A 21,293-nucleotide genomic window follows, 5' to 3' on the forward strand; every position below is an offset into this window, starting at 1 on the left:
ACCCGCCATCTGCTTGGGCGCTACACCCTGGTTTGCCGGTGATCCGTTTACCATATCTGGCACTCCAGCACGCTCCGGAGTGAGCTGGAGTGATGGTCGCCGAGATGCCGCCAGAGCGGAGTGGAGTGCACTCCGAAGTGCTCTGACTCCACGGCAACACTAGCCACCGGTCATGAGTCCGACGTCTCTAGATTGGCTAAACCTTGCTAGCTGCCAATCCCAGCCTTTCTCAATGATCCGCCCGCCACCGGGCTCCCATGCTCTCCGCATCGTGTGAGTCTCTCTCACCATCGTGCTCGACGATGAGGACGAGAAGGAGAAGCGAAGCGCTGGTTCCGGGCCGGTGTCCTCACCGTCGTTGACGTCGAAGGCGAACGCGTCGCGCGCGTCTTCCCCGCCTTCCCAGACCCACGCAGGCTACTCTTCTCTGTCCTCCCACCAGGGGGACTGCGCTGCAAGGCAATGTATGTATATGCTGTCTCAGACACGGCTTGCGTACTGAAACACGCGTTTATCCTCCAGACACGAGTCCGCCATGGCGGCCAGTGTCGAGAAACAGGCGTACGCGGTGGGCGATGCGACCTCGACGTGTCCCTACGTACCCAGAAACACCCGCTTCATCAGAACTATACTGCTTCTCTCTTCTGCTGCTATACTCTCTACTCTCTTGCCTGCCTCCTGGACGTCAACTGACCTGCTGAACACCAAGGATAGTCCCTCGGCCTCACTCGCGCAACCTGGAGAGCAATGGAAGGATGAGATATGGCCTCTTCGTGAGCAAACCCCATGGGACATTTCTACGGACTTTCCCTTCCCCCGCCTGCTCGAGTACGACGTGACGGAGGGGACGTGGCTGCGACTCGACGTCAACCCCAAGTCCGGCGAGATCATCTTCGACATGCTCGGCGACATCTACTGTCTCCCCGCTGGCGCATACAGCCACTCTGCCCTCCATTCTGAATCGCACTCGAGAGCCATCCCTGTTCTAACAGGAGTTCCGCACGACTCCGACCCTCACTTCTCTCCCGATGGTACCAAGTTCGTCTTCCGGAGTGACGCTGGTTTGGGCGTGGAGAACATCTGGGTGAAACCTTGGACGAGCTGCGAGGAGGCGGATGTTCGACCTTCGTACGCGGACGGCGAGCTAGGGAATGCGCTTCTAGTAAAGGATCACGAGGAGGACCTGCTGGCCAGTGGAATTAGGGAGACCGAGCAGAGGAAGCGCAACAGGCTCCTTCGAGAAGGCCGCCACGACAGTGAGTTCAGGGCGCTGTTCCTGCTAGTTCCGAGTATCTGATCCAGCGCAGCTTCACGCGTTACAAACGAGACGTACAGATGGGTGACGGACGCGCGGTTCCACCCTTCTGGAACGAAAGTCGTTGCTACGAAGTGGTTCACTTCTGCGCGTAGTCTCGGAGCCGGTGAAGGCTGGGAGTACCCTCTACCCGGTGAGAGCGCCTCCACGACCTCCATCAAAGCTGGCAGTGGCAAACTCCTCGTTGGACGCACGTTGCCCCTGGGGTGGACCGTTGAGAAATACGGAGATCAGCAGGTTGGGCCCGAGCAATTCATCTGGCAAGGCAACGACTCTGTGATCTACTCCAAGAACACCGGCGACACCAACGGTGTTTGGGAGTACAGCAAGGGTACGTACGAGACTTTGCATTGTGGGAGTATTGCTTATACAGCCCTGTCAGATGTACATAAGGGGACGTACTCGATCTTCTCGACCAACCTGACAACGCAGCGCACTACTCTTTTAGTTGATGCCTTCCCTGGAGGCGCGACCCGGCCGGAGCTCTCTCGGGATGGTCGTACGCTCGCCTTCGTTCGCCGGGTCCGGGACAAGGAGGCCCTCGTACTCAAGTACGTATCCCTTGCACTGATTGACGCAGCTGTAGGTATTCATCATCCTGTGTAGGGACCTCCACACCGGCACGATCCGCAACATCTGGCACGGACTCAGTTACGACCTGTCTGTGGTATCCGCGCCCTTCGGAACGTATCCTTCCTTCGCATTCACCCCAGAAGACGACGCTGTCATCGTCTGGGCTGCCGGTCAGATCTACCACGTGCCTCTTTCGAAGAACACAAATAGAGAGCTTGTCACTGGCGGAGAGCCAAAAATCATTCCGTTCAAGGCGCATATCGAGAAGCGGCTTGCGGAGACACGCCTACCCAAGACAGATATCAAGTCCGTCGAGACGAGCGACTTCCAGCGCGTCTATGCTTTCTATGAGCTTCGCGCCGACGAAGCTGGTGAAAAAGTCGTCTTCCAAGGAGCGGGTGCCACCTACGTGCAAGAGGTTGGCGAGGATGCGGGCCCAGCTCGAGAAGTGCCCAAGCTGCACTCAAGCGCGCCCTACTTCTCGCCTTCGTTCGTTCCTGGGACGAGCGATCTCGTCATCCATGCTCGCTGGTCAGACGTGAACTTCACGACGTTCGAGCTGGCGAACCTCACTTCAGGCATCGCCTACGAACTCACTGGACTTCCCGTCGGTCGCTACTACGTACCTAACCTGTGCAGTTGCTCGGGCGCAAACCGTCAGATCGCGTTCCTGAAGACCGGTGGCGACTACCTCACTGGTGATGTCGTAGCCACAGCTGGCGCGGGTCTCTACATCGGCGAGCTCACGCTCCCGTCCAGCTCTTCGAGCAAGTCCGCCGCCATCAAGAACGTTCGCTTCGTACCCTCCGAGATTGAGACTGGTGACGTCGTACACACGCAGCTCAAGTTCCTCGAGAAGAACAAGAAGCTCCTTGTGCAGTCTCCCCAGCGTGCATTCGCAATCGACCTCGCAGTGGGCCCCAACGAGACCGGCGACTACAAGCACGAGACGCTCGCCACCGGCCGTATGTCTACTGAGCTGGCCATCCCGCCTCCGACATCGGGCTCGCTGAAGAGTGGGACGCCGGTCGCGGTGGTGGACTTTCTCCACGTCTACTACGCACCTTCTGTCAAGCCCGATGACGCCGTCTGGAGCAAGCCCGCAAACGCGACTAAGGGTCTTACCAGACTGAGTCTCGATGGAGGTCACTCGCTTGCCTGGAGCGGTGATGGGTCGAAGCTCTTCTGGTTCCTAGGTATTCCGCTCTGCCTCAATATATGTTGCTGCTTTGGCTCATCAACACATGCACAGGTCCTTATCTCCACTACGTCGACATTTCGAAGCTCGATGCACGTGCGAAGGCTCAACAACATGATGCCGTCACCTTCCAAGAGGTGTTCGTTGAGTACCAGAGCGACATCGGCCGCCTGAAGAAGGAAGCCTCCGCCTTCGCCGCCCAACGCTATGGCGAAGAGGGCGCGGCCAACGCAGAGTTCTTCGTCATCGCGAACGCGACGCTATTGACCATGGAGTCTGGCAACGTCCAGTCGGACCTGCTGCATGATGCGGTCATTGTGACGCGCGCAGGCGAAATTGAGGCTATTGTGGGTGTGCATGATTTCGTGGCCCCATACGGTGCGACTGTCCTGGATGCAGAGGGAGGTATGTATGGTCTTCGCTGCGCGCTCTATGCTACTTTCTCACAAGTGTCTGTAGGCTTCATCGTCCCCGGCTTCATCGACGTTCATGCTCACTGGAACGGATACGACACCAACTTCCCAGTGAAATCATGGGAGATGGAGACCTTCCTCGCTTACGGAGTCACAACGCTTCACAAGTAAGCACTCGTACCCTAGACACACTCGTCACAACCTGACGGTTCTATTCCTGTAGCCCGAGCGCCGACACCGTCCTTGCGTACGCCGAACGCTTCCGCATGGAGCGTGGACAGATGGTCGGCCCCCGTATCTACCACACCGGAGACATCATCTACGGCGCTGGCATTCCAGGGCTCCATCAGGATATCGTGGACATGGCCGAGGCTCGCTCTGCGCTTCTGAGGATCAAGGTTGAAGGTGGCCCGTCTAGCTACTCATACAAGAACTACAATCTGCCATCTCGGTATGTTCTTTATGTCGGGAATGCGGTCGATAGCTTGTGCTGATCCGGATTGACAGTGCATCTCGTCAGAGGCTGCTCTTGGCTTCGCGCGAGTTAGGCATGTTGTGCGTGCCTGAGGGTGTTCGTGGATCCGTGCTTTTGCCAGGGTACTACTTGCTGACCGAGACGATATAGGGCATGAATTATGACTGGGATCAGACTTACATCGCTGATGGTATGTGTACATTCGTGATGCGATGCAGGATACTAACTTCTATCCTCTCCAGGGATGACAACCGTTGAACATTCTATCCCGATCCCGGTGCTGTACGAGGATATGTTGACGTTCTACGCCCTGAGCGGTTCCGGCGCCACCCCCACTCACATCGTCAACTACGGAGGCGCCATGGGTGAGCAGTATATCTGGGCTACGGAAGATATCCCCAACTCGAAGTAGGTGAAGATCGTGCCGTCTCTTACATCTAACTCACTCTGTTGCGCAGGCTGAGACGCTTTACGCGGCATGACATCTTGGAAAGCCTTAGCGAGTCTACTGCTCGTCCGCTCGATTGTAAGGGGCCCAGATTATCATCGTTCCCCGATTGACAAACTAATATTGAATTCACAGCATACCAGGTCTTCAACACTTCCATCTCTACGGCTAAGATGGTTCGGAAGGGACTCAAGGCGCATATTGGTGCGCACGGCGAGCCACCTATCGGGGTCAACTACCACGCAGAGATGTTCTTCACCAAAGCCGGCGGTCTGACCAACTACGAGGTGCGTCTGGGATCGCCGATGATTTGCAGGCCTAACTCACAGGGCATACGCTTTGCAGGTCATCCGCGCAGCCACGTCGGACGCGGCATACACGCTTGGTATCGATAGCTCTGTCGGCTCCCTCACCCCCGGCAAGCTTGCCGACTTCGTCGTCTACCCGCCTGGCGTCGATCTACTCGAGGGCGACATCAGTGGCACGAGGGATATCCGCTTCGTGGTCAGGGGTGGCCGTGTCTGGGATGCGTTGACTATGGTTGAAGTTTGGCCTGTGGCGGGCCGCCGCGAGCCTACGCCGCCTTTGAACGCAGAGTGATTTGGATGCGAGGGGGTTTACTTGAATATCTTTGGATCGGATGCTGGTAACTCTGTACAGTAGGAATCGATGCTTGTTGTGACTGTATTCGGCGATTGTCCAACCTGCCTCGTGGACGTCTGCGCAAGTCAGTCCACTCGCTCGGCGGCTTATGCGCTCATTCATGATGCCTTCCTTCAATTTTTGTTGCCTATTGTGTAAGGTGAGTGGTCACTTACCCGCAGCCTGCCAGTGCACAGCTGACGATGTCGTTCTGCAGTGAACGTGGTCTTCTGGCATGAACACATCAGTATGGCATGTAGATGTCATGCATACCCAAGTACTGAGCGCATTGACTCCACTAGGGCATGCGTGACAGCTTCTTCGGCAGTCTGCCAACCAACTCTGTCGCCTGAGTACGACTTGTTCTCATCGATCACTCGTTATGGCCTACCTTATACTATAATACCGAACGTCGCAAGTGATGAGCGCAGCTGGCTCAGGTCGGAGGTTTCGCCACTTCCATTCCTTCACATTGCCTCGATGGTCAAGAAAGACCGGACCAACGCCGATGGTTTCGGGATGATGCGGCTGTGTAGTGGGGTTTACAGGTGGAGTCTATCCGCAAAAGCGTGTACGTGTCTGTGTTCGCGAAGGATTGATACGGCATATAAGTACTCTACCACTCCATCGAACAACAGCATGGTTGAGCTTCTCACGAAACCCCTGGCAGCCTCTCTGCTTGCCCTTCTTTTCACGCTTACTTTGTCTGTACCTCACCCGCTTCCGGGGAGCGGTGAGTGGCTGTCATTGACTCTTGTTGAAGTCCACTAATGGCGTCTTCCCACAGAGAACATCATTGTCCGCGATCCCGCCTTGTGGTACAACGCGGATGCGAAGCAATATTCTGTTTTCTCCACCGGTGGCACCATCGAGACTTACACGAGCTCGTCGCTGAACGGGTATGTCTTCGACTCTGGTCTCTTGGTGTCTTGCTGATATCTCATTAGTCCATGGAATGATGCTGGCATGGCTCTCCGGAACTGCTCAAAGATCCAGAAACCGGGGAACTGTAGTCTATGGGCTCCCGACGTGAACTTCGTCAACGGCACGTACGTGCTCTACTACGCGGTCTCTACGGGCGGCAGTCCCAACTCCGCCATCGGGGTTGCTACCAGTCCGACTATGGACCCCGGCTCGTGGCAAGATCTTAGAGAGCTCATCAGCTCTAACAATGGCACCGATTACAACGCCAGTGCGTTTTACCCGCACAACCTTCCATACCTCGTGTGTGCTAACTTGACCTGTCGTAGTCGACGCTAACCTCATTGACGCGGATGGACTGCAACTCACTTTCGGATCTTACCACCAAGGCATCTTCCAGTTGCCCCTCAGTGACATACATAGCCTGAAGGACGCTGTACGTGTGCAAGAGCCGAGCGTCACGCCGTCCTTTACTCACACGAGCTTTACAGAAGCCTCCGGGCACGCACCTTGCGGGTGGCGATGGCCAGCCCACTGAGGGCGCGTTCATTTATAAGCCGCAGGACTCCAAGTTCTTCTACCTCTTCTTCTCGCATGGTGTTACACCCCTTCTTAACGTACGTGCCACCACCCTGTCCCGGATTAGTCGTGACCAAAATTCGTTGCAGGATCCCACCCGTCCACCGCCTGGCCAGGAGTACAGGGTGCTCGTAGGCCGTAGCGAGAACGTTTCTGGTCCGTTCGTCGACAAGGATGGTCATGCCCTGACAGAAGTCCGTGACCCGCCCGCAGGCACGCTAGTCCTTGGAACGCACGATAACATATACGCTCCTGGCGGCCAGAGCGTCTTTCGGGATCCCGTCAGCGACCTCGATGTGATAGTGTATCACTACGTGCGCAAGAACGAGAAGCCTGGTGGATACTCGTATCTCGGCATCAATTACCTCGATTTCTCGTCCGGTTGGCCTGCCGTAGTCGAGAAGTAGCGGCCGAGAAGGACATGCTCAGGCTCTATATGTGTTACATCATGGCATGACGACGATACGGTTGCTGGAACATATGGATACAAACTACCTCCGGGAATGCATGCGAAACGATAGCGACTGTTAGAAGCACGAAATGAGTTGATGAGTCACATCATGAATCATACTGAGACGGTTGCAAATGAACCTGTGACGAGAACGATAGCGGACTACAGGGTAGGACGGTAGGATGGTTAGCTCATCTTCTTTGTCCAAATCGTAGGCTGGAGCTTACCAAAGAGACGATAGCAACACTTCAGAGAGAGGCACAGAAAGACATGAGTTCCGCAGGACACCTTTGTGTCTTGAATGTGTAGGTGCCGTCGAATTCGACGCGTTGTCCGTGCCAATCATCGAAGAGCGGCGTCCACTTGAACGTCTTTCTCTTCCGCACCATCCTCCCAGGGAGGGCATACGCAGACCCCTCAACGCGCCGCATTGGGAAGCCCTGCTGTGTGTAACTCTCGCACAGTGCGATCAAATCCGAGAGCGTGTCATGCGTTGACGGCTGGCGAGCAAGTTCCGGATTGCGCGGACGGTATATGCCGTGATAGGTGATGATGAAATGGTTGGTATCCTTAACGGAGTAAAGAACCGGGAGGAGACCAAGTGTCATGCTATAGGTATCACATTTATATAGTTTTACTACTCAATATGCCCGCTGTCAGCATGCCAGGCTCAAGACGCACAGGATCAGGAGAGCGCGTCGCGCATCGCGCGCGAGGTGCGAGGCGCGATAACGACCATCTTTTGGATGGGCGCCTGTTGACTCAGCGTCTCAAATCGTTCGCAGGCGTTGCCCCTCCCCACTCTTCTTCCTCCTCCTCCTTCCTCCTGCTGCTGCTGCTGCTGCTGAGAAACTGAACACGAGGCGCCAGTCTTTTCCTCCAAATCGACGCCTTCCGCCTCCTGCACCCTGCACCCTTCGAGCTCCCCTCGTCCGTCTCTGTGTCTCCAACACCTGAGCCTGCTACTAATATCTCGCAAGGTGTGTGGGGTGAATACGTTGGCAATGACGGATTGAGCTCACCCGTTGAGAGGAGATCATGCCCCCTTACATCCCTACCGAAATCACAGATGCCATTGTCTCAGCTGTACACGGAGCCCACACACTCGCCATGTGCGCTCTTGTCTGTCGGGCCTGGCTACCAAGGAGCAGGGCCAAACTGTTCACATACATTCGTATTCAAGATGAGCAGACCTACACCCTGCTCGTCGAAAGGGTTGTACGAGCGGAGACCATGAGCCCGTATCTCGCCTCTGTGAACAGCTTTTACCTCGGTCGTTATGACATGGATCGACTCAGCCAGCTGGCCCGTCTGTTCTTCGTCGAGTTTGCAGGAAAGCTCCCGGGATTGCGTTCATTGTTCCTCCAAAGTATAGATTTCACTCACCAGCGACCTTCGGTCAAGTGGCCTCTGCTGTTGTCACAGTTCAGCACCATAACAACCCTGATGCTCTCGAATTGTCGATTCTCTGCATTCAACGATGCGCGGCGTCTGCTCACTGCGTTACCACTGCTCTCTTCCCTCGAGATCGATGATGTCACATGGCCCACGGTCTCACATGAACGGCACCTGCAGACGACCCTCCGTTCCCGCACATGTTGGCCAGAGTTAAACCAACTTCACATCCGCGACCTGTCCCCGCAATGCATAGGCACGTTCCTCAAGTGGATGACAGCAGCACTGGCTGGATCGCCCGTCAAGGTGCTGACTTTGTGCTTCTCCAACTTGCCTTCCACTGGGACATTGCGTGAAATTGCAGACACTTTCGTGGGTTGCGTTGGGTCGTCTGTCACGGATCTTGCTGTGGACCTTACCGGTAAGTATGATTCTCAGGCTGCCTTTGGAGTCAACTGTTTACTATTCATTACTGATGCTTCTTGTACATAATGCCCAGACATCCTGCCTCTATCGGGGTTCGTTGCTCTCGAAAACTTGTCTCTCTCAGATTGGCACGGCTACCTGGACAACTGGCAAGGTGTGGCTTCGGTCCTGCAGGGCGTCTCGTCAAACACGATCCAATCTATCAAGTTTCACCCTATCCATACCCTCAAACGTCACTCAAACTCGAACAACGACCCCACCTTCTTTCATTTTGATCATGACAACCTCGAGGAACTCGATCGCGTCCTCTCGGGTGAGCGATTCGGCAATCTTCGGGAGGTCATCCTCGATGTGATTGCTGGTGACGAAGAAAGCAAAGAGCTTCTCTGCGCACACGGCAGGAGATGCTTACCCGAGCTACGCAAACGAAAGATCCTCCAGCTATATATCAATTATCGACTACAATGTTTGGTGAGTACCGCGTACATGTTCATCACAATCAGAGACTAATCCGAGTCTCCCTCTACAGGACGTCGACTGAGGACGCTCCGTCTGACCTGTCACCGACTTCGAGGAGGAGTCGGACGGTTTGAGCGGCTGCATCCGAGTCGTTGAAGTTCCCGGGCCGGCAGGAGTCTGCTGCTCCCGCCGATACCGCCACGCCGGGAGCTTTACTACGTGGACCGAGTAGTATCATGCGCCATGGCTTTCAAGCCCCTCTATCGAACAATTTCCGAGTCCCGACCGCTTTCTATGCCAGCTTCCCTTCTCGTTCGACCTCACCATCATGGAGCTCGTGTCCGATTCATCTGCAAATTCCGAGCATGCCGTCCATGCGACGGGTGTGGCATACCCTCTTCCATCCGAAGCTTTCGCGATTCTTGCGCTCATCAATATGTACGCTACTCGGCGAGGTCCGCCGTTCACCCGCTTCCGCTTCCGCGACCATGATCTCCACTATCCCGGCCCGATGTCATCACAACTGTACATCAGTCCTTTCGATCATGCCCTCATCCTCACTCTCGCATCTCCCGGAATCGCCGCTGCTGCCAGTGTAGTCAAGACCGTGTTGCAGCGCTGGCCCGTACGCGTACATGCGGCGGACTCGGGCCTCGCGTGCACTTGCATCCATGCGCTTCTTGGCTGAGCAGCGCCGGTCGCTCTCGCTGGACTCGCGCTCCGCGTTCCGCCAGGAGGGGGCCGACTCCGCATGGGACGCTAGTGCGTGGGGCGCTCTCCGCGTCGTGCAAACCAAGCTCCGTGCAGTGACTCGGAGTCTCCGTCTTTGTTCGAATAAGTCGCCGTCTGACTTACCATTCCCGCGTCCAAGCCTTCACCCTCACCCTCACCCTCGCCCTCGTATTCGCCGGAGTAGCCGCCGCTGCTAGTGTAACCAGTCGAGGCAGCGTCCGAGTCGCAGCTGACCCGAACTCGCGCCTCGTGCCTCGCATCCATGGGTGTTTTGGCTGAGCAGCGCAGGCCGGTCGCTCTCTCGCTGAACTCGCGCGACGCGCTCGCAGTGCCCGGGTGAAAGCCGAGGAAATTGGACGCGCACCGCGCATCGCTGTTGGTTCGGCGTATATGTTTCTCGTCCCAATCTGTCCCTTCTGTCTCCAGTCCAGTAGTCACCTTGTTTGCGCACAGTTTCGTTCTTGTTCAGTTGTCCTTAGATTTCCCATATCTGAGAGGTGCTTGACGTGGTACTCGTATTATGATGATGTCGCCAGCCAGCGAATGTGCAACTGACTAATGATGAAGGAACACGCAACTGACATGAGAGAAGATTTTGCCATGCGTGCGTTGTGCCGGACGGAGTCGTCGTGGTTATGGTGGCCAAGATTCAATTGTTCAGCAAGCGACGAGCTCAGAGCAATTGTCCGCCGTATGGGCGCTAGAGCCTCCAGCTTTAGCCACCCTATTTCATCAGCACAGTACTCTCCGAAGCATGAGCATCCCATCTACAAACCACCGACCCCATGAATCAGCAAGCCGCTGACATTGCATTCTTCCTACCTGACGACCTTTCTCGTTGTCATAACTGCGGAGGAGGGGAGAAGGGAGGGAAGCTGAAGCGCTGCGCTGGATGCAACACCGTGAAGTACTGCAGCAGAGAGTGCCAGAGGGAGGCATGGCCTTCACATAAGTGAGTATTCCGTCTTTATGTTGTCGCCAACAAGCCTTTATCGCGGGCTCTTTGTTCAAGATTGGGCTGTCGATATAAGTCGACGAAGGATGGTCCCGGTGTGGGCATGGAGGAACATTGTACCCCGGAGGAGCATCGCGCAAGGATCCTGCAGTCACTGGGTTTTCCGACGGCAGTATCGCTCGCGCACGCCCTCAAGGACTGGGCGGAGGCACATCGATGGTCTTTCACGACCATGACCAAGGCGACGGTCCTCTTGCAGGGCGGTCCCGACTCTATGAAGCTCAACTCTGGCACGCCGCACTTCATGTCGTATATGATCACCCCTAACAAGGCTGGCGACGGCAGCCCCGCAAGCACGTTTCGCGTCGAGTCTCTCGGCCTCATCTCAGCCGATGAATACCGAGGCGGAGACGCGATGTTACAGAAGGCGTGGGAGGACGCCGAGCCTGGACGCAAGGCGATGGATGCGAGCTTCCGCCAGGACGGCGACCCATCCTTTGCTGGAGTCATCTCCGTCGTCTACTTCCTCAACAACACCGGCATGGTCGTGCACAACCAGCACCCAGTCTATCGTGCGCGGCGCAACGCGCCCCTCGACGACCCTACGAAGACGGCGGTGCGCGACCTGCTCGGGATATGCAAAGGCAGCATTAATGCTGGGGTTTGCCTTCGCACGATCACGCCATCAAGCCATACGCCCTACCCCTATCTCATGGTGCGCGCGAAGAGGAAGACGTGGTCGACGGAGTCGCTGTTTCGCGATAACGACTCGTGGAACTCCGTCGCACGCATACTTCCCTTCTACAACGCGAGGTCGGGTCTACTTCCGCAGGATATATTTGACTTATTTGCTCGATTATGATCGCGGTGAGTGCGGTGTCTTTGGTGCAGCAGAAGGGAGCTGACGAAATCTTGCGGATAGCTGTTGTAGTGAATATATATCGTTGTACAATTTGTACAAATAACTGTTGTATCACTATGGTCCATCTTCCACACCGTCGACGGGAACTTCTGCCCTGTGACGTTCGGAGGTCTGACCAGCTGAGGCCTCAAAAAACACGTCTACGTTCCCTTTCTTCTCCTCTTGTCATCCTTCAGCATGCCGATATCACGCCAGCCTCCTGTCGCGCTTCCACATCTGAGCTTACACCCTTGTGTTCAGGACCCTCGCCAGTTCTGCTTAAATGCACCGGAAACACGACTTTTGCCCATCCGCGATGTCCAGGGGGCGGAGTGGCAGACCCGCATCGATCAAGAGCAGGCAGAAGTCAAAGACGTCTCCCAGGTCGAGGCAGAGGTACTGTGGCACGTGCGGGTGCTCCGCATAGACGAGGATGTTCGGCGGATCGACGACCGTCCTGTTGCGTCCCATGCAATACTGACTTCCGCCATGGCCGCGATGATCCATGAATACGCGTTCACCCAAAGTCAGGACAAACTTTGTGAAGTAGGACGGTGTATCCCCTTGGCGCCGGTATGGGGTTCAGGTCCTCCGATCGTCCATGCTACACTTGTCTGCGGCCGCCGGCAGCACACTCGAGAAAGTACACGCTCTCGCAAGGGCGGCTTCGTGATGAGCATGTCTACTGTACGTGCCGGCCAGTCGTGCTTCTGACAATACTCACTGTCCGCCGACAGCAAGAGCTCGCAGCTGACGCACTTCTTGAGATTGAGCTTCTTATTGCTGGTCGGGTGCTTAAGAAGATTGACCTCGACAAGGGCTTTATCGTCGGCGGCGACTCTGCCGGGGCAAACATGTCGGCTGCCATCACCATCAAGGCGCGCGACGACCCATTCTTTGCCTCTCGCCCGCTCACCGGCCAGTGCCTCCGCGAACCCGTTGTCGCCTGTCCGGGAGCACATCCCGAGAAGTACAGAGACTCCCTTTGTTCCTTGGACGAGTTCACGGATACGCCCCTCCTGAACAAAGAAACGACGCTCTACTACTTCGGTGCGTTCCCGAAGTTCGTCTTCAGCTTCAATGCTCGACCCGATCGCTTTTCTCAGAGGCATACTGTTCCGTACCCGAGTCCGACCTGCGCGTTTCGCCGATCCTGGCCGCTTCGCATGCCGGACTGCCTCCTGCTTTCATCCAGGTTCAGGAGTCGGAGCCGGTCCGTGGATCGTCTATGAAAGAAACTTGCGCGATGAGGGCGATCGGACGAAGTCGATTCAGTACGTCTCTGATATCTTTCTCATGAATTGTCCTGACTCACAAACATCGCAACAGGTACGCGGGCTGCCTGCACGCATTTCACTATGCGTTCCCGGACATTCCCGCTGCAATAAAGTTGGATCGCGACGCCAGGGAGGGAATATGGTCGCTGCTTAGTCCCAAGTGAAAGCTCTCAAGTGACTGTATGCGTCCAATTACACGTGCGAAGGTTCTACGAATGTCTAGTAGCGAAGATATATGCTTGCGACTCGGACGATGGACGATACCCGCCTTGTGAGTTGACATCTCGTCGCTTCGCCTAAGTCAAGCAACGAAAGAACATCCGTGCGTCACAAGCCTGTCTTCATCACCCTCGCGCTCACGAACACACAAGGCTGCCTATCGCTACTAGTATAATCTCAGCAGGCGCACACAGAACCGGCGATAGCGTCTGTCGCAATACGACAGACCTCAAAGCGGGCTCATGTGGCCACGCACAGAAGACGAGCTACGACACACCATCATCTTCAGGCTAATAAGCGAGTCTCCAGGATCTCGGCAAGCTTCCTCGCGGGACGCGCAGCGTCTTCTTTCTTGTATTACGAACACGCCAGGATGTCTCAGGGCTGCTCATCTACCATCGGTAAGAAGCACGAGAAGCACGAGCACACAAGACACGGTGTGAATCTCTATGACTGTGCTTTGGATACCCACATCATGTGGCGGCCACAGCTGACTGCTCCGAACGCGCACTACGACCGCAGACCCACCTACATATTATACGCAATCCAGGGATCGGCACTGCACCACGCACCCACACCGCGACACACAGCATACGATCGTCGTCTCCGACTCTGCTACCATGAGCTACAACCTCGATCCGGAGCTCGCTGCAGCTCTCGCCGCGAACCCGGCCTTCACCCAACCCCCGCCAGCGCCGCCTCCTGGGGTCTCTGAATGGGAGTGGGCTCGACAGCTTTCAAAAGTCGCGCTTGCGCCGATGGCCGAGTATTACAAGGCGCGACTCCCGGATGGTGAGTGCTGAGTAGTCTCACAGCGCAAGCCTACGAGCTGGCTGACGGGATGGCAGCGTCGCAGTACATCGTGTCTGACAAGCGCGTCCCTGTGGAGAACCCGAGTGGGGAGATAACCGTCAGGTACGTCAGGCCATCTGATGATGGGGAGACATACCCGGTCCTTGTTTGGTGGCACGGAGGCGGTGAGTACGGAGTGACATTATATTGGGTTGGGGATCGACTAATCACGCTGTTCCCTCCAACAGGCTGGGCAATCGGCGACCTGAACATGGACGACAACCTTCTGCGAACGATAGCCGTCGAACTCAAGCTGGCCGTAGTGAACGTGGACTACAGGTCCGTATGATTGTTCAATAGCGTGGCCCGTCACTTATCCTTGTCCGGCCCACTCAGGCTTTCCCCAGAATATCCCTTCCCCACGCCGGTCGAAGACTGCTACACCGCACTCAAATGGGTACGATGTCTGCCCTCTCAGCTTCATATCACTTCTAAGTTTTATCTCTCTTCACAGGTGGCCGAGAACGCCGCCTCGCTCAACATCGACCTCAAGAAAGGCTTCCTCGTCGGCGGGGACTCCGCCGGAGGAAATATGTCCGCGGCCATCGCCCTCAAGGCGCGCGATGACCCGTTCTTCGCATCGCGCCCGCTCACCGGCCAGTACCTCCGCGAGCCTGCCGTCGCGTTTCCCGGCGCGCACCCGGAGAAGTACAAGGCAGAGATCCTTTCCTTCGACAAGTACACGGACACGCCTCTGCTCAACAAGGAACTCACGTTGCGCTACTTCGGTGCGTGTCTTCGTATACATGGTGCCACTCGTGTTCGAAGAAGCTCATGACGACCACCCGTATATATAGCGGCATACGGTTGCCCGCCCTCCGACCTACGCGTCTCGCCACTACTGGCAAGCTCTCATGCCGGGCTGCCGCCGGCCTTCATCCAGGTCCAGGAATTCGACCCTGTCCATGACGACGGGCCCTTGTATGAGAAGGTCCTGCGCGAGGCAGGGGTACCCGTCAAGTTGATCGAGTAAGTCCGAGTCGCATTCATTCGCTCCGTGGACTGTCTCCTGACGTCAGCGCAGGTATGCGGGCTGCCTGCACAGCTTCCACTATATGTTCCCGAGCATTGGGCCTGCAGTCAAGCTGGATCGCGATGCTAGGGATGGGCTTCGGTGGTTGCTGAGCCACAGCAAGTAGAAGTATAAGTCGAACGGGGTGAGATGTAACTGTAACTATTAGCTAGTTGTGCTGAGGTCCACTAGCAAGCGGACCTGGAAGGCGAGCGGCGTGACGATACGTTAATCCAGGGCAAAATCAAAGCGAGGAGGTCTGAAGGTATAAATGACCATGATAGCTTTGTAGTGCAACATCACGCGCCGAGCAGAGACTGGCCGCTAGATAGCAGATTGGCTCGAGTAAACTGTCTGCAACATTTCTGCAGTATGCCTTACCGGCGCATCGAGCGCCCCTGGGGGTTAGGTTGGCCCGATCGTACTACTGTCAATGGCCGGCCAAGGTCGGGGTCGAGGGGAATGTCCCATCGCGTACGTGGCATTGGAACCGCTCAATGTCGTAGGTTCAAATACTGATATCGGAAGCCCAGAGGTCGCGAACGTAAAGTGACTAGGACAGACCAATCAGCGATTAGGGGGTAAGGACACTGGAAGTATGTATATCTCTCACATTGGCCGGTTTCTCCCCTTAGGAGCATGGCAGTCGGATACCGGATATTCTTCGTGTGCAGTTTGAAGTTCCAAAGTAGCTAGAAGTTGAGCAGTGATGCACTAGCCAAGTCATCCATGCAGGTGCGGAGACCAAAGATATCACAGATGATCGTAGACTGTGCGGGATGCTCCAAGGTCGCTCTGCTACGGGGAAAGAACGGGAATTCTCGCGTTCTGTGGATAGCAAACGGTGGATAAGCTGAGGGTGATGAGATCCGACGAGGATGGTTGCGGTCTGGGAGAGGAACGTGCCAAATTCCGAATGCAAGGACTCGAGCGTGAGGTCAGCATTGCACGTGATCGTGACAAGGCGCGTTGAAGAGACGCCTGTGTGTTGCGCCATCCCGTGAGGGCGCGGGCTTAGGAGAGCTGCTTATCCATCTCTTACACACTCTAGCATACTCCCCGCCGTGCTCTGTCCACGCTGCCTATAATAACCGCAGCCCTGGCTTCCCCATCGATCGTCATTCGTTTCCCTTCCCTCCTCCCTCCACCCCGTACAACCATAGCGTCCCGTCGCCTCCTCCAGGTCTGCCCGCACACCGCCTCGATGTCTGCGTTCTCGCTCACTCCGGACTCTGCAGATCACTCGCGCGCTATCCACAGGCAGCTCTCTCAAGATGCCTCCCGTCACGAAACCCGGCCAGGACAAGTACGACATCGTTTTCATTGGTGGGGGTAGCGGAGGTGTTGCCGGCTCGGTGAGTTTTCACTTCATGTACGGATGGTTGCTTGCGTTTCGTGCGTACTGCTGTTTTTCCGTGGTCATGTCTTCGCGAGCAGCAACATGCACGCGACGCGTCAGCTGCGTTCTCCACCAGAGATCAAGAGCCCTTGCTTGACTTCTGCTCTTGCTCCATGTGGACGTCAAGTCGTGTCTGCAACACATATGCGCGCGTCGACGACATCGAGATCTGACTATATGCGCCCTGGACTCGCGCATATAGTGAAGCGCTTTGAGCGCATGATTTTTCTGAACTAGTGCTGACATATCGCATAGCGCAGGGCTGCGTCATATGGCGCTAAGGTCGCCCTCATTGAGGTCAGCGAGAGACTTGGCGGTACATGCGTGAACGTTGGTACGTGGCATTGAAAGCTGCTCGCATGCACAACCGCTCATCGCACTACTTTCCAGGATGTGTACCCAAGAAGGTACGCGCATATATCCATGCATCCAGCCCTCCCGTCTCAAGTCGCGTTAGGTTATGTGGCATGCAGCCGACATCGCGGAGAAGATCCGCCATGCGGAGGCCTATGAGTTCAAAGGCCCTGGAATCGGTGCCCCACAGTTCTCCTGGTCGACTTTCAAGCCTAAGCGTGATGCATACATCAAGAGGCTGAACGGCATTTACGACAACAACGTTACGAAAGAGGGCGTTGAGTACCACCATGGCCACGCGCGGGTGACCTCCCCCTCCTCGGTGGAGATCACGCGTCCGGACGGTTCAAAGTATACGCTCGACACCTCGCGCATCTGTGTTGCCACTGGCGGCCGCCCGACCATCCCCAGCGACGACGAGATTCCCGGTGCGAGCCTCGGCATTGATTCAGACGCTTTCTTCGACCTCGAGGAGCAGCCGAAACGCGTCGCGGTCGTCGGCGCGGGGTACATCGCAGTCGAGCTCGCGGGTGTCTTCCACACCCTGGGCAGCGAGGTCACGATGCTCATCCGCGGTGAAACCGTGCTCCGCACGTTTGACCCCATGCTCGGGGAGACGCTCACGAACTGGATGAAGCACACAGGGATTAACTTCCGTCACGGCTCCCACGTCAAGAAGGTTGAGGGCACCAAGGGCCAGGCGCTCACGGTTCACCTCGAGAGCGGGGAGAAGATCGAGGTCGACTGCCTGCTGTGGGCCATTGGCCGCCATGCGAACACGGAGAACCTTGGCCTGGAGGAGCTTGGCGTCAAGCTCGACAAGAAGGGCAACGTCATTGTCGACGAGTACCAGGAGACCGGCGTCCCTGGCATCGTTGCGCTCGGCGACGTCGCAGGCAAGGCTCTGCTCACGCCTGTTGCCATCTCGGCTGCTCGTCGATTGTCGAACCGCCTCTTCGGGCCCGAGAAGTTCAAGGACCAGAAGCAGAGCTACGACGACATCCCCACCGTCGTCTTCTCGTACGTCCCTGCCTATCCTCCTCTCCTCATCTCCAACTAATTCCTGAACTCGGATATCCCACAGACACCCGACGATTGGCACGGTCGGTCTGACGGAGCCCGAGGCGCGGAAGAAGTACGGCGACGAGAACATCAAGATCTACAAGTCCTCCTTCCGCGCGCTCTACTTCTCGATGCTCCCCGAGGAGCACAAGGAGCCATCGGTGTACAAGGTCATCTGCGCGGGCCCCGAGGAGCGCGTCGTCGGCATCCACATCATCGGCATGGGCTCGGACGAGATCATGCAGGGCTTCGGCGTCGCCGTCAAGATGGGCGCGACGAAGGAGGACCTCGACAGCTGCGTCGCGATCCACCCGACGTCGGCAGAGGGTGCGTCCTTTTCCTTTTTCTTTTCAGTTTCACAGTTGTTCAGTTTCGCCTTTGCGTTTTTGGTTACGTGCGCTCATGCTCATTTCTTTTCCTTTCCTTGCAGAGCTCGTTACGCTCCGGTGAAGAGCAGAGATGCCCGGTAGGCGTCGTCATTGACATCATTAAGGGAGGAACTCCGAACACGGGAAGCTCAGATGGTACAGAGAAGCACACTAGAGCTTGTAACAGTACTACAGTATACACTTGGTTTCCACTCTCGAGCCTCCAGCTTCAGCAGACTCCAGAGCTCCACCGCTCCCGCCTGCAGTGGCTGGATTCGGAAAGTCGTGACTCGTAGGTGGCGGCAGCACTGCAACGCTGCTGAGATCCACCGGGACCCCGATAACCTCGAGTGATGCAAGTACCCGGTACCGCAGCTGGAAGAACTCGAGCTCGAGTGGAGTTCAGTACACCCGTGCACGTTTGGTGAAGCAGATGCATTCATTGCCGAAACCGGGCGACCGAGCCCGACAACTAATAACGGGGAAGGGATGGTACACTACACTAAGTATGCATGTGCGTGTGTGTGTCTAGATTGTATACTGTACGAACGGAGCCGGGACGGGGATGGGGACGGGAACAGGGGATGGAGACGGGGCCGAGGAATGAATGGACCCAACGGGGGATGACGGGGACGATTCAGATAACGGCGCGACGCGACGCGCACAGAGATCTACCAAGACAAAGACAAAGACAAAGACCAAGAGTAATTGCAAGATCTGCTGCGGGGAGAAGAGGGGGCTGCGGATCGGACGGAATACGTATTAGGAAGAGAGACAGGGGACAGCAGCAGTCCCGAGTCTCAGAACTGGATTATCGATATGGGGTGGGGGGAAGGGGAGACAGTGCGGCGGGTGTGGGCGGAGGCTATGTATTAGGGTTGTGCGCCAAGTATACGCCAAGAGGATGGATGATGAGGTGAACAAGGGCCATTGCCATTGCAATTGCAATATTGAGGCCGAGGAGCAGTGAAATGTGAAATTGAGAAACGTGGAGGAACGAGAGACGGTGCGGAGGAGGGACTTCGAGCTGGATCCACTGGCGGGAGTGGGCACTGTGCGATGTGCATTGTGCATTGGGGGAGGTTAATGGAAAGAATTGCAAGATTGTATACCGTAACCCGTAACTTGTAACCCGTGACCCAAAAACACGTACGTACGTACGGACGACAACGACAACGACAACGATGACGGGGTGATCCAATATCCACATGAAGACCAGTACTCCAAGAGCGAGAACAAAAACAAAAACAAGAACAAAAAAACTACTGTACACACTACTCGGCACTAGCACTAAAACGCGATTCCAGTGAGATATATCCGAGAACGAACTCGAGAGAGAGGGATGGAGAAGCAGAAGTGACGGGAACGGGAACCAGGGGCCGGGTGGAGATACGGAGGAAGGGTGTTGAGACGAGAAGATGGTATGGCGATGTGTGCAATGCAGCGTGCAGGGATGGATATGGGGATGGGGATGGCAATAGATAGATAGAGCAACACAATTGCAGCGTGCAATGCACATGCGACACGCGTACGTGTGTCTGTGGGGGGGGAGACAGTCAGGAAGAGGAGGGAGAGATGACCGACGATCGACGAAACGAGGGATGAGGATGAGGATGAGGATGAGGGGATGAGGAGATGAGACGACGAGACGATGCAACCATGCAGCTATGCAAAGGCAAAGGCAAAAAGCCATTATACTGGTACGAGCTTAGACGTAGACGCCGCCGCCCGAAGAAGAAGAAAGAGATAATAAAGCGTTCCGATCTTCGATCTTCGATCTTCGACGGCTGGCGGTGACTAGAGCCTGCGCGAGGCCATACGGTATGTACTGTGTGTACTGTGTGCTGTGTACGGTGTTCGATGGAGTACAGCGTGCGAGAGCGACGACGACGACGAGTATAAGTCAAGTTGAGGCGAGGCGAGGCGAGGCGAGGCCAAGAGAGGCGAGCAGAAAGGGGGCAGGGAGGAGCGAGCGAGGGGAGGGACGCGCAGGACGCGCATGTGCCTGTGCGGCTTTTTACAGCAGGAAGAGCTGGGATGATGGTGACCGGTGACTGGTTTCATGCGTCGAGGAGGGGCATGGGAGCATAGGTGAGCATACAGTAGGGTAGATAGGGCCCGCCCCGCCCACCAACACGCATCGACAGCCGACGGTCGGTGGAGTGATGTGGAGGGAGTGGGAGGTGTGAGGCAGGGAGCAAGAGAGCAGGCAGCGCACGAAACCCAACATATGCACAGGCAGAACGCAGAACGCGGAAGATTATGCCCGCCGTACCAACGGCAGGGGGAGGGGACGACGGCGGGCAGGGGAGTACGGGAGTAAAGGAGTACGGAGTACGGTGCAGGTACCATAATTGCAAACCGACGCGGGTGACGCAGGACCAAGAGACAACTTGAAGAGACAACTTGAAGAAAGTGGACGGGACGAGACGAGACGCGGGACGCGGGATGCGGGATGCGGGATGCGGGATGCGGGATGCGGAACGAACAGGCCGCTTTTTGGGCCTTATATTGCTGCGCCTGCACACGTCCAGCGGCGATACAGCGGGCGAGAGGGGAGGGGGGCAGTTGGGATAGCTGGAATTGAGATTGAGATTGAATGGGGGAGATGCGGAGAGCCGGTATATCACAACGAGGACAGCACGAGAACCCAAGGACAGAAGACGATCAAAGTCGAGGCGGAGCGGAGGTAAGGGTAGGAGCAGGAGCAGGATATATAATGTAAATGCCGAGGACGAGAGCGACAGCAGCACTGTCCCCGACGCTCAACGTCACGGACCCCCTGGAGGCGGGCAAACACCCCACCTGCGACTGGCCGGAGCAACACGACACCCACACACAGACGCACACCGACCACCGACGCCGAA

The 21,293-nt window shown here is 56.4% G+C and overlaps 9 protein-coding genes across 9 annotated transcripts; 8 read left to right on the forward strand and 1 right to left on the reverse strand.

Annotated features, from left to right (window-relative positions):
- Positions 1–218: 218 nt before the first annotated feature.
- L226DRAFT_536225 (uncharacterized protein) lies at positions 219–5,039 on the forward strand. Its single transcript, XM_067681071.1, has 14 exons — positions 219–464; positions 523–1,256; positions 1,308–1,646; positions 1,698–1,866; positions 1,922–3,084; positions 3,141–3,491; positions 3,546–3,666; positions 3,723–3,950; positions 4,007–4,070; positions 4,125–4,164; positions 4,217–4,382; positions 4,433–4,500; positions 4,558–4,709; positions 4,768–5,039. Exons 2-14 carry the CDS (start codon positions 536–538, stop codon positions 5,020–5,022), a joined length of 3,837 nt encoding a protein of 1,278 aa, XP_067534114.1. The 5' UTR covers positions 219–464; positions 523–535; the 3' UTR covers positions 5,023–5,039.
- A 664-nt stretch (positions 5,040–5,703) lies between these two features.
- On the forward strand, positions 5,704–7,081 carry L226DRAFT_614055 (glycoside hydrolase family 43 protein; the record flags this gene model as incomplete). Its single annotated transcript, XM_067686581.1, has 6 exons — positions 5,704–5,797; positions 5,852–5,963; positions 6,012–6,256; positions 6,315–6,421; positions 6,477–6,602; positions 6,654–7,081. 6 exons carry the CDS (start codon positions 5,704–5,706, stop codon positions 6,969–6,971), a joined length of 1,002 nt encoding a protein of 333 aa, XP_067534115.1. The 3' UTR covers positions 6,972–7,081.
- Positions 6,992–7,529, forward strand: L226DRAFT_536226 (uncharacterized protein). The gene is made up of 3 exons (XM_067681072.1): positions 6,992–7,088; positions 7,156–7,177; positions 7,243–7,529. The coding sequence occupies exons 1-3, from the start codon at positions 7,045–7,047 to the stop codon at positions 7,510–7,512; spliced, it is 336 nt and encodes a 111-aa protein (XP_067534116.1). The 5' UTR covers positions 6,992–7,044; the 3' UTR covers positions 7,513–7,529.
- Positions 7,530–7,830: 301 nt separating this feature from the next.
- Positions 7,831–9,500, forward strand: L226DRAFT_102137 (uncharacterized protein). Its single transcript, XM_067672063.1, has 3 exons — positions 7,831–8,831; positions 8,910–9,307; positions 9,366–9,500. The coding sequence occupies exons 1-3, from the start codon at positions 8,054–8,056 to the stop codon at positions 9,375–9,377; spliced, it is 1,188 nt and encodes a 395-aa protein (XP_067534117.1). The 5' UTR covers positions 7,831–8,053; the 3' UTR covers positions 9,378–9,500.
- A 1,423-nt stretch (positions 9,501–10,923) lies between these two features.
- On the forward strand, positions 10,924–11,990 carry L226DRAFT_102156 (uncharacterized protein). The gene is made up of 3 exons (XM_067672064.1): positions 10,924–10,983; positions 11,040–11,849; positions 11,905–11,990. The coding sequence occupies exon 2, from the start codon at positions 11,086–11,088 to the stop codon at positions 11,842–11,844; it is 759 nt and encodes a 252-aa protein (XP_067534118.1). The 5' UTR covers positions 10,924–10,983; positions 11,040–11,085; the 3' UTR covers positions 11,845–11,849; positions 11,905–11,990.
- Positions 11,991–12,786: 796 nt separating this feature from the next.
- On the forward strand, positions 12,787–13,654 carry L226DRAFT_536229 (uncharacterized protein). The gene is made up of 3 exons (XM_067681073.1): positions 12,787–13,157; positions 13,213–13,482; positions 13,532–13,654. Exons 1-2 carry the CDS (start codon positions 12,964–12,966, stop codon positions 13,322–13,324), a joined length of 306 nt encoding a protein of 101 aa, XP_067534119.1. The 5' UTR covers positions 12,787–12,963; the 3' UTR covers positions 13,325–13,482; positions 13,532–13,654.
- A 566-nt stretch (positions 13,655–14,220) lies between these two features.
- On the forward strand, positions 14,221–15,370 carry L226DRAFT_465207 (alpha/beta-hydrolase; the record flags this gene model as incomplete). Its single annotated transcript, XM_067675903.1, has 6 exons — positions 14,221–14,356; positions 14,420–14,510; positions 14,568–14,628; positions 14,686–14,959; positions 15,029–15,200; positions 15,256–15,370. 6 exons carry the CDS (start codon positions 14,221–14,223, stop codon positions 15,368–15,370), a joined length of 849 nt encoding a protein of 282 aa, XP_067534120.1.
- Positions 15,371–16,250: 880 nt separating this feature from the next.
- Positions 16,251–18,648, forward strand: L226DRAFT_488805 (glutathione reductase). The gene is made up of 7 exons (XM_067677249.1): positions 16,251–16,426; positions 16,482–16,598; positions 16,898–16,976; positions 17,033–17,049; positions 17,100–18,016; positions 18,081–18,385; positions 18,489–18,648. The coding sequence occupies exons 2-7, from the start codon at positions 16,518–16,520 to the stop codon at positions 18,506–18,508; spliced, it is 1,419 nt and encodes a 472-aa protein (XP_067534121.1). The 5' UTR covers positions 16,251–16,426; positions 16,482–16,517; the 3' UTR covers positions 18,509–18,648.
- Positions 18,649–18,849: 201 nt separating this feature from the next.
- L226DRAFT_536232 (uncharacterized protein) lies at positions 18,850–19,976 on the reverse strand. Its single transcript, XM_067681074.1, has one exon. The coding sequence runs from the start codon at positions 19,634–19,636 to the stop codon at positions 19,292–19,294; it is 345 nt and encodes a 114-aa protein (XP_067534122.1). The 5' UTR covers positions 19,637–19,976; the 3' UTR covers positions 18,850–19,291.
- Between the last annotated feature and the right edge of the window lie 1,317 nt (positions 19,977–21,293).

Source organism: Lentinus tigrinus, assembly GCF_003813185.1.
Source record: "Lentinus tigrinus ALCF2SS1-7 unplaced genomic scaffold L226scaffold_17, whole genome shotgun sequence".
In the NCBI taxonomy this organism is placed as follows: Eukaryota; Fungi; Basidiomycota; class Agaricomycetes; order Polyporales; family Polyporaceae; genus Lentinus; species Lentinus tigrinus.

Coding starts and splice junctions, on each gene's coding strand:
- L226DRAFT_536225 (XM_067681071.1), top strand. CDS start 536: ATGGCGGCCAGTGTCGAGAAACAGGCGTACGCGGTGGGCGATGCGACC. Junction 3,951..4,006: donor AACTACAATCTGCCATCTCG/GTATGTTCTTTA, acceptor CCGGATTGACAG/TGCATCTCGTCAGAGGCTGC. Junction 4,710..4,767: donor GCGGTCTGACCAACTACGAG/GTGCGTCTGGGA, acceptor TACGCTTTGCAG/GTCATCCGCGCAGCCACGTC.
- L226DRAFT_536226 (XM_067681072.1), top strand. CDS start 7,045: ATGGATACAAACTACCTCCGGGAATGCATGCGAAACGATAGCGA. Junction 7,089..7,155: donor TGCATGCGAAACGATAGCGA/CTGTTAGAAGCA, acceptor TTGCAAATGAAC/CTGTGACGAGAACGATAGCG. Junction 7,178..7,242: donor GTGACGAGAACGATAGCGGA/CTACAGGGTAGG, acceptor GCTGGAGCTTAC/CAAAGAGACGATAGCAACAC.
- L226DRAFT_102137 (XM_067672063.1), top strand. CDS start 8,054: ATGCCCCCTTACATCCCTACCGAAATCACAGATGCCATTGTCTCAGCT. Junction 8,832..8,909: donor TCTTGCTGTGGACCTTACCG/GTAAGTATGATT, acceptor CATAATGCCCAG/ACATCCTGCCTCTATCGGGG.
- L226DRAFT_102156 (XM_067672064.1), top strand. CDS start 11,086: ATGGAGGAACATTGTACCCCGGAGGAGCATCGCGCAAGGATCCTGCAG.
- L226DRAFT_536229 (XM_067681073.1), top strand. CDS start 12,964: ATGCTCGACCCGATCGCTTTTCTCAGAGGCATACTGTTCCGTACCCGA. Junction 13,158..13,212: donor GATCGGACGAAGTCGATTCA/GTACGTCTCTGA, acceptor ACATCGCAACAG/GTACGCGGGCTGCCTGCACG.
- L226DRAFT_488805 (XM_067677249.1), top strand. CDS start 16,518: ATGCCTCCCGTCACGAAACCCGGCCAGGACAAGTACGACATCGTTTTC. Junction 18,017..18,080: donor ATCCCCACCGTCGTCTTCTC/GTACGTCCCTGC, acceptor GATATCCCACAG/ACACCCGACGATTGGCACGG. Junction 18,386..18,488: donor CCACCCGACGTCGGCAGAGG/GTGCGTCCTTTT, acceptor CTTTCCTTGCAG/AGCTCGTTACGCTCCGGTGA.
- L226DRAFT_536232 (XM_067681074.1), bottom strand. CDS start 19,636: ATGTGGATATTGGATCACCCCGTCATCGTTGTCGTTGTCGTTGTCGTC.